We start from the raw sequence: 10,623 nt of genomic DNA on the forward strand, positions 1-10,623 counted from the left end.
GAATCAGAGGTGAGCATGAGAGAGATGCATCTTCCTAAATGAGTATTCCATCAGTCAGGGCCACAGTGAGATACCCAGTACCATCCAAAAACAGGTCAAAGGAAACTCCAAGGACAGTGAAGTGTGATGGATGGTAAAAGGGCAGGAAGAAGATTCTTTTGAAGTAAGAATCCAGGTAGAAGAGCAGAGTCTGAGCAGAGTCCCTGTGTCTGGCTGGGGGTCCTGAGAAGCGATTTGGAGGAGGAGAGGAACCTGTCCTCAACCCCAAATGACAGGTAGTCCTGTGATACCAGAGACGAAAGCTTAGGTGTGTGGGTGGCCCTGGCACCACCCAAAGGGTGGAGGCAGGTCAAACACCAGCAGAGAAGGAAGGAGATGGGTGGAGAAGGCAGAGGAAGCATCCATGCCTCGGTTCATTCCATAAACTTGTCATAAGGCAGTGAATCATCCTCAAGAAGCTGTCTTGTAGTTAGTGTCCTTTACTTCCTTATTTTCTCTTTCTTTTCTTCCTTCCTTCCTTTCCTTACTCCTTCTTCATTTCCCCCTCCTCCTCCTCCTCCTCCTCCTCCTCCTCTTCTTCTTCTTCTTCTTCTTCTTCTTCTTCTTCTTCTTCTTCTTCTTCTTCTTCTTCTTCTTCTTCTTCTTCCTCCTCCTCCTCCTCCTCCTCCTCCTCCTCCTCCTCCTCCTCCTCCTCCTCCTCCTCCTCTTCTTCCTTCTTCTTCTTCTTCTTCTTCTTCTTCTTCTTCTTCTTCTTCTTCTTCTTCTTCTTCTTCTTCTTCTTCTTCTTCTTCTTCTTCTTCTTCTTCCCCCTCCTCCTCCTCTTCCTCTTCTTTTTAATTTTGATTTTATTGTAAAGATGCTGTACAGAGGGGTTACAGTTACAAGATTAAGCTAATGAATACTTTTCTTGTCAAACATTGTTACCCCCTCCTTAGTTTTTCTCTTAATATCCCTTCCCTCCACCAAGATCCTCACCCCTCCAGTCTCCACCCTGAAGCTGCTCCTCCTACCAGACACAGCCCATCAGTGCTGGCTGTTCATCTGCAATAACCTCTAATATCGCTGGACAAAATGACATCATAAGAACGATGTCACCAAAATGGCTGGAAGCTCAACTAGCAGCTAAACAGTCAATAATACCTTGATGAAACTCAAAAAATTTGGAAATAAGACTGAATCATTACCTGTTCCACAGAACTGACCAACAATCTGCACAAAAATAATAGCAGTGGAATAGCTTCATCTGGGGCACCATCCCTCCCCCAAGTCAATAAACAACACAGGGAGATAAATCACTTCCATCAATGGAAGTGAGAACAGAGAAAGGTGGGCCGGGGCAGCTTCTCTAGCAAGCTAAGATGCTTTCCAGAAAGCCTCCTCCCAAGCAGAATACAGGAGGGAACGGAATGGCTAGACCCTCAGGGTCAGACAAAAGAAGTCAAGTAAGGAGGCAGAACTCATAGAAACCAATTGCAGATTTCAATGAAATCACAGCATTCCTGCCAGCAGCACTGAATCTGAGGTCTCAGTTAATATAGCCCCTCCACAAGGTTAGCTTGTCGTTCCCAGAAGAGATAAGCATGCTCCCTAAGGAATTCTTAGAAAGCTTCTAGACCCTGCCTCACTTCCACTCCAGCAGCTCACGTGGGAAAAGAACGCCTCCATGACATGTTTCAACAACAAGCAACTTTATGGATGCTTAAACAGGGCTTCTTCGTGCAAAAACTACCTCCAAGTTCCACCCAGGATGGGACACAAATATAACAAACACCAAGCATTAATTATGCTACACCCAAAATTTTAATCTGGTTTACTGAGCAGAACAATTGATCCATTCCTCTGGAACCACATTAACCACAAAGCCCATGTTACCATGCTCTCCAACTACTCAACTCAAATAGTAGTATCTGTCAAGAAATACAAGAAACTACCGTGCCCACCAGAAGCTTAGACTCACGGCAGAGCTCAACCAGTGGTCTTGCCAAATGGCAGAAGCAATATACCTGAATTCAGTATAAAGGCAGCTGCCACCGGCTGGGAAGGTGGCTCAGTGGTAGAGCGCTTGAATGCATACATGAGGCCCTGGGTTCGATTCCTCAGCACCACATAAGCAGAAAAAAAATTTTTAAAAAGCCGAAAGTGGCTCTGTGGCTCAAGTAGGAGAGTGCTAGCCTTGAGCTGAAGAGCTGAGGGACAGCGCCCAGGCCCAGAGTTCAGGCCCCACAACCGGACCCCCATCCAAAAATGGCAACTGCCAGACCTCTAGAAATCCCGAAAGAAAACTCTACCTGCGCCCCCACAGAGGAATAACCTGCCTTCCCACCCCAAATCACAGGCTAATACAAACAGTGAAGTTCTATCACTTCCAAAATGTCTGCAAAAACCAAACATGGTAACAATGAGAAGTACAAAATGTCATGTCAAAACCAGCTTTACAATGTCGGTGGGGGGGGGGGGGGGAGAGGGGGGTATAATTGGGTGGGGGGAGGGGGGAGGCGCGGAAGGGAGGTGAAGGGTAAACAAAGGAGGAGGCTGCAATGCTTGGTAAGAAATGTATGCATTATCCTGCCCATGTAATTGTAGCCCCTCTGTACAGTATGTTCTCAAATAAAATAAAATTAAATTAAAAAAAAAAAAACATGGTGGTTATCTTCTCAACCAACTTTCCAAACACCAATGTAAGGAATAAAGGATTACAATGACAGGACATTATAATACCTCCAAAAGAATCTAGCAAAGTTACAACAATGAAATCCAGATAGAACCTTAGTAACAAAAACAAAGGGTAAGGCTGGGAAGGAGGCTTAGTGGTAGAGTGCTTGCCTTGTATGCATGAGGCCCCAGGTTCAATTCCTCAGCACCACATAAGCAAAAAGAAAATAAAGCTGGAAGTGGCACTGTGGCTCAAGTGGTAGAGCGGTAGCCTTGAGCTGAAGAGCTGAGGGATAGCGCCCAGGCCCAGAGTTCAGGCCCCACAACCAGACCAAAAAAAACCAAAAAAACAAACAGAAAAAAAACAAAGGGTACAGGCACAAATATTGATACAAATACAGAAGTTGAATAGAAGATTTAGAAATAAGCCCAAGCAAATACTGAAATCTGAATCATAACAATGGCACCAAAAGCATACACTGGGAAGAAAAAAAGAGCACTTTTTGTTTTGTAGTACTGGCCTTTGAACTCAATGTCTCAGGTTTGCCGTAATGGTGCTCCAACACTTGGACAATGCCTCTAGCTATGTTGTTAGCTGGGCATTTGGGAGATGGAGCCTAGAAAACTTTTCTGTACTGTGATAGAACCATGATCTTCCAGTTCTCAGCTTCCTGAGAAGATAAGATTATAGGCATGCACTGCTGACAACTGGCTCAAAACCAGTCTCTTTAAACAATGATGCTGGAAAAATCTAGATAGCCACATGTAGAAAACTAAAAGTCAATCCCTATCTATCATCCTGTACAAAAAATCAACTCGAAAGAAGATCTTCACTAGCCATACAACAGACAAGGGTCTCATATCTAAAATATACCTGGAACTCAAAAAATTAAATCCCCCAACAACAAATCTTCAAAGAAACAACTGCCCAATAAATAAGTGGGCTAAAGACTTAAAGAGAAACTTCTCTGAGGAAAAAAGAAAGATGGCCAATAAACACATGAAGAAATGCTCAACCTCTCTAGCCATAAAAGAAATGCAAATCAAAACAACATTGAGATACCACCTAACCCCAGTTAGAATGGCTATAATCAAGAACTCTAATAGCAACAGAGCTGGAGGGGATGTGGAGAGAAGGGAACCTTACTGTATTGTTGGTGAGAGTATAAACTTGTTCAACCACTTTGGAAAGTAGTATGGAGGTTCCTCAAAAGACTCCACATAGAGCTCCCCTATGACCCAGCAATCCCACTTTTGGGCATTTACCCAAATGTTCACAAACAAGACTACACTAAAGCTACCAGCACGACTATGTTTATTGCAGCCTTATTTACCATAGCTAAGATGTGGAACCAACCCAGATGCCCTCGGTAGATGAATGGATCAAGAAAATATGGTATATATACACAATGGAATTCTATGCCTTCATCAGAAAGAATGACGTTGCCCCATTTGTTAGGAAATGGAAAGACTTGGAAAAAATTACATTAAGTGAAGTAAGCCAGGCCCAAAGAAACATAGGTCCCATGGTTTCCCTTATTTGCAATAACTAGTATATGTCTGAGACAAGCAGAAAAGGTCAGATAAGTTGGTGTTAGGGAAATGAACCCTAAGATATGTATTCAAATGTTCTTTTTCTTTCATGCGATTGTTTCTAACACATTTATAAGATTATTTCTTTGTTGCTTTGTATGTCCCTCCCCCATGGTATAACCCCTGCTTTCACTGTATTTGATATTGTTATAATTTGTGGAGAGGAAGGGAAAAAACAAATCATTTAAATAGGGATACAGGTGGATCCATTGCAACAATGAGATGTACAACTCATTATGTCGAAAACGAACTTTACAACTTTGGTAGGGGGTGGAGGAGGATTAGGGGGGGAGGATGGGATGGGAAGGGGAAACAAAGGAGGAGGCTACAATGCTTGATAAGAAATGTACTCATTATCTTGCCCATGTAATTGTAACCCCTCTGTACCGTATTTTCACAATAAAAAAAATCAACTCAAAATGGATCAAAGACATTAATGCAAAACTTGGATCTTTGAAACTACCCGGGAAAAATATTGGGAAACACAAGCATAGACAGGGCTTTATGAAAAATCTTCAAATAGCTTAGTATGAAATAAAAGCAAAAATTGACAAATGAGATTGCATCAAATTAAAAACCTCCACACAAAGAAAGAAACATGGACAGAATGAAGAGACAGCTGACACAATGGGAGGAATCGCTCCCAGCTTTTCATCTGAGGAACAAATATATATGTATGTGTGTATAAAGAATTCAAGGAAAATATATAAAGAATTAAAAAATTAAACCCCTAAATAACAATCCAATTAATAAATGGGTGAATGAACTGAACAAGGACCTTTTCAAAGAAAGAACAAATAGCCATTAGTTACATTTAAAATTTTTAAATAACCTAAGCCCTACAGGAAATGTAGAACAAAACCACTAAAATCCCACCTAACTAATCATTTTCTTGGCTATTGCCAAGAAAATGATTAACAAATGCTGATGAGGACAAGTTTAAAATATGGCATTTTACTCACGGATAGTAGGAATAAGTAAACAGTGCAGCCACTGTGGGATTCTTCAAAAAATTTCCAATAGAATTGGCAGCTGATCTAGCCATACCATTCCTGGTATGCCCAAAGGAGTCAAAATCCATATACGCTAGAGATATTTGCAAATCCATGTTTATCATGGCAGTATTCACAATTGTCAAATTATATGGAATTAGCTCATGTTCCCATTAATTGATGAATGAGCATACACACAATGGAGTTTTATTCACCTATAAGAGGAACAGGCAGGCATGGGAATATAATGGTGAGAGTGAATTTCTTCAAAGTACTCTAAACACAGCAATGGAATTATTGCAAGGAACCTTCCATACATTAAAGTATGCTAACTCAAAGTTTAATGGTTTTGTGGGGAAAAAAAAGAATGAAATTACATCTTTTGCTGCAAAGTAGATGAAAATGGAGATCATCATGTTAAGTGAAATAAGCAATACTCACAAAACCAAATTATTGCATATGTCTCATTTGTGGAAGCTAGGGGGAAACAAAGCCAAACAGACAATGTCGTGAAAGTAGAAGAAAGGCCTGCTAAGAAGGTGGAAGGGAAAGAGTAGAAGGTGAGACAAAGGGAAAGATAATAAATAGGGATAATAGATAGCAATAGATTGCGTTAATATAATCAACGCACATTATATGTGTGTATGGAAAAGTCCAGATGAAATTCTTTACCCTATACAATTGACTATATACCAATATATGATGGACTATTGGATGAGCTCAACCCTAATCTCAAGAAGAAAGTTGAATCTAGTTAAAAGTAGCAGAGTTCTCCAATCGAATACAACTCATATAATCATTAAACAACCAAAAATCAAAGCACATTTTATATGTGCTTGAAAATTACCATTAAAATGCTTATTTTGTGCACTTAATATACACTAGAAAAAACATTAAAATAAATTGCCACCTACACCAAGAGGCCCTAATTGACAATTCACAGAATGTTTCAGCAGTCACAGAATTCATCTTTTCAGCGACATATGGAACACTCTCTAAGATGAGTTAGACCACAGAACAAGTCTTACCTAATTAAAAAAAAACACTGAGATCAAATAAAATATTTTTCCTGACTACAATAAAATAAGAGTCATCAGTAGTATGAACTTTGGAAACTATGGTAAACATGGAAATTAACATGCTTCTAGGAAACCAGTACATTAGAGAAAGAAATCTTAATTTTTCTTGAGATTCATGAAATGAAAATACAACTTATCAAAACTTGTGTAGTACCACAAAAATAGATTTAAGAGGAAAGTCTGTAGCAATAAGCACCCACATCAAAAAAGAAGGAAGATTTCAAATCAGTATCTTAATACTGTACATCATGGAGTTAGAAAAACAAGAACAAAATGAACATAAAATTAATAGAAAGGAAGAAAATATTCAGAGCAAGCATAAATGAAAGAGAAACCTTTAAAAGCAGGGGCTGGGAAGGTGGCTCAGTAATAGAGTACTTGCCTTGCATGCCTGAGGCCCTGGGTTCAATTCCTCAGTACCACATAAGCAAAGAGAAAAAAGCCGGAAGTGGCACTGTGGCTCAAGTGGTAGAGCGCTAGCCTTGAGCTGAAGAGCTGAGGGACAGCGCCCAGGCCCAGAGTTCAGGCCCCACAACCGGACCCCCCCCCCAAAAAAAAAAAGTAAAAGCATTACAAATGGGTGGGATGGGAGGAGAAAACTGGGAGAGAGTGAGGGAAGGGGTGACATTGTCCAAAAAGAAATCTGTACATAACCTTTATAATAACAATAAAAAATGAAAGCATTGCAGATGGGTAAAATAAAGAATTAGTTTTTTGAAAAGATAATATTTATAATCCTTTGTCTGGACTAAGAAGAAAAAACAGAGGCTCAAAAACAGAGACAAAAATGGAGACATCAAAATTGAAACCACAGAAACAACAACAGACTATATATATATATATATATATATATATATATATATATATATATATATATATATATATATATATCAAAGGACTTTTTTAATCTTTAAAAAGACTTTTAGCTAGGCATTGGTGTCTCATACTGGTCATTCTGACTTCTCTGGAAATTGAACTCTGAGCATCCCAATTCGAAGCCAAGTTGGGCAGAAAAATCTAAGAGACTCTTGTCTCCAAATAACCAGCAAAAAAATGCTGAAAGTTGAGATGTGGCTCTAATGGTAGAGCACCAGCCTTGACCATAAAAGCCAACTGAGACTCAAGGACCTGAGTTAAGCCCTAATACCAGTACCAAAAACAAGAAGAGACAGATACATTCCTAGACATAACAAACAAACCTATTGAAACCCAATCACGAAGAAATAGAAAATCTAACAGAGCAATAATGAGCAATGTAATCAAATCAATAGTAAAAATCTCTCATCAAATAACAGTGCAGGACTTGTTGGTTTCACTGCTGAGCCATATCAAGCTTCGGAAGAACAAATTGGTAACTCTTCTCAAACTACCAAAAATCTGAAAAGGAGGAAGTATCTTCCAAACTCATTTTACAAGACAAGTATTACCTTCTAAGTATACACAATTATTATGTATCCATCTTTTTTTCAATTTGAACTTTTTTTCAGAGTTAATATGGCGTCTTTATGACTACCTCCAGAGTGACTACAATTTATTTCCAAAGCAGGCATTTTAGTCTTTCATTTTCTCTCCCAGGCCTGGCTCCACAGACAAATGATTCATTCCATGTCACTTTTCCTATGACCTTCCTGAAAAACCAGAAATACTTCTTCTTTATTTCTACATCTACTTCAAATACTGAAAGGCTGAACCGGATTAATTGGAACCAAAGATTAGGGCAAAGATTGGCAAATGAGCATGATTATGATTGTTTCTGGTCTAGTGCTTCTTCTTGACTTACTTAATCCATTATGTCCTTAAAGGCCTGAGGCCCATAGCAACCATACCACAAGGGATGGACAACCTGTGGGGACAAACTCAGGTCACAACTGTCAAACAGTAGGCATGAAAAATATGTTAAGCCAGAGATTTTCATCACAAATCCTGGAATGAAGGCAGAGCAGTTTTCCAAAAGTCCATTTCCTTAAGGTAGGGCCTATTTTCTATATAAAACTCCATGTAGCCATGGAGTCTGCACCAGCAAAGAGAGTCCAAAGAACTCCTTCTTCCTTCTGAGGTAAGAGACCACACCGAGAACTGAATATTCACCGTATGCTGTTTTTATTTAATTGTGTCTTCTTGAGCATCTAAGGATATATTTATTTTATATTCGACATGGCTGGGGTTTTTTACTTCCCTCTCAGATTATAGTGGTGGGAGTAAAGATCAGAAATATAGGTTGGTATCTGTAAAAATTGAGAGTAAGTTCAGAGAAAGCTCTGGATAAGGCAGTAGGCTCAAGATTCAGCCGCTTCTGAGAATACAAGTGAGACAACATGGCCTTCTCCCCTCTGCTTCTGAGTCTTCATATTTAAATTGTCCCTCTAGCTTTGTTGAGAATTCTCAGTCCCAAAGGTGCTTCATGATTGATTTTTTTTTGATGTTCAAATGTTAAATGACTACTTGCTTCACAAGCCTAGGATCCACCAGAAAATGTAATCTATGGGAGTAGTTGCCTAATGGATAGTGTGGAAAATAGTGAGAAAAGAGAATGCAGGAAACTTGCTGGAGCACAGATGAAGAGTGATGTTGAGTCTGGCAGTGGCGCTGAGGGGAGCACGCAGAGGCAGCAGAAATACTGCAGAAAGCACATGACAGGCAACACGAGCACAGAAACTCAGAGGTGGATCCCATGGGCTCATATAGAGATTCATCTCCAGTTTTCCTAAAGCACTCTATGGGATGGACATGATTGGGTAGACTCTAGACCTTTTGCCCTCTCATCTTTTGAATTATTATAAACTTGGAGCCTCACAGCAATCCTCTGAGCCTGCTGTTATGATGAATGGCTTGTGTTGAGTTCTTATGTTGTGTACAGGTTGTCTCAGATGCATTCAGTAGAAAGGAAGCAGAGTGAGAAGTGCTCCACTCACATGGAGTTCCACAAATCACCTTTATCTTTTACTTTAAGATCGTGTGGGAACCAGGACAGCATCCTATGTTCTGAATTCAGAGAAACAGAAAGAAGGAAAAGAGGGTTTCTCACTTCTGAAGGGATATGCAATGAGAGAGATGTACTACTAAACAAACCATGTTACTCTGTCCTCTAAACCACTAACTCAGCTTTCTGTCCCTAGGTTCAGCATCCTCTGAAGCATGAGTTCCTACCAGCAGAAGCAGCCCCTTGTTCCACCCCCTCAGCCTCAAGACCAGCAGAGGAAACAGCCCTCCCAGCCTCTACCAAAAGTACCCTTTGTTCCCATCACCACGGAACCATGCCACCCAAATGTTCCACAACCTGGGAATACCAAACTTCCTGAGCCAGGCTGTAGCAAGGTCCCTGAGAAGGGATACACCATAGTCCCTGAGCCAGGCAGCACTGTGGTCCCTAGACCATGCAACACCAGTGTCCCTGATCCTGGCTATGCCACAGTCCCAGGGCCATGCAATGCCAGCATCCTGGAGCCTGGCTATACCATAGTTACTGGGCCATGCAATACCAGTGCCCCTGTGGCAGGCTGCACCACAGTCCCTGAGCCAGGCTATTCAAAGGTTCCTGGGCCTGGTTATACCACAGTTACTGGGCCATGCAATACCAGTGCCCCTGTGGCAAGCTGCACCACAGTCCCTGAGCCAGGCTATTCAAAGGTTCCTGGACCTGCCTATGCCACAGTGACTGGGCCATGCAATACCAGCGTCCCTGTGTCAGGCTGCACAGTCCTTGAATCCGGCTATGCAAAGGTTCCTGAGCCAGGCTACACCATGGTACCAGAGCCAAGCCAGTCCAAGGTTCCTCAGTCTTGTCCCTCAGTAGTCACTCCAAGCCCAGCTCAGCCAAAGACCAAGCAGAAGTAATGCTGTCTACAGCCAGACACTTGAGGAGGTGACCACCAGCGGATGAACACACTCTTCCCATGGCCTTCTGCATCCTAATTATCTGGACACTTTATAGTCAATACATTACCACTTTGAATCATAGTTTCTATTTTTATTCTGAAGAATCTGTCCTTTCAAATCTTTCCTTACACATGCTCTATAAAGTCTACAAGCCTCTTAGTTAAGCAGAATATTGTTTTGCTGTCCTTCAGATCATTGTGTATGGGAAACATGAGTGTTAATCTCTTTGTTCCATTAAACTACTTTTAACTCCACTTCTGGTTCGTGTTGTTTTATTGGCTGAATTCTCCTTTATCCTTGACCTGCCATTGTGAAAGCAAGACCCATTGTTATAAGATTTATTTATTCCTGTCACTCTTTCTGAGGTTATTCGAATGCAGTTAGAACACATTGCTGGGATAGCAATAAGGCATCATCTCATGGTATCCCAA

The 10,623-nt window shown here is 40.8% G+C and overlaps 1 protein-coding gene across 1 annotated transcript; it reads left to right on the top strand.

Annotated features, from left to right (window-relative positions):
* The first annotated feature begins 9,451 nt into the window (after nucleotides 1–9,451).
* On the top strand, nucleotides 9,452–10,150 carry LOC138821485 (small proline-rich protein 3-like). The gene is made up of 3 exons (XM_070013757.1): nucleotides 9,452–9,716; nucleotides 9,813–9,943; nucleotides 10,037–10,150. Exons 1-3 carry the CDS (start codon nucleotides 9,452–9,454, stop codon nucleotides 10,148–10,150), a joined length of 510 nt encoding a protein of 169 aa, XP_069869858.1.
* The last annotated feature ends 473 nt before the right edge of the window (nucleotides 10,151–10,623 follow it).

Source organism: Dipodomys merriami, unplaced genomic scaffold, assembly GCF_024711535.1.
Source record: "Dipodomys merriami isolate MVZ:Mamm:240054 unplaced genomic scaffold, mDipMer1.0.p SCAF_92, whole genome shotgun sequence".
In the NCBI taxonomy this organism is placed as follows: domain Eukaryota; kingdom Metazoa; phylum Chordata; class Mammalia; order Rodentia; family Heteromyidae; genus Dipodomys; species Dipodomys merriami.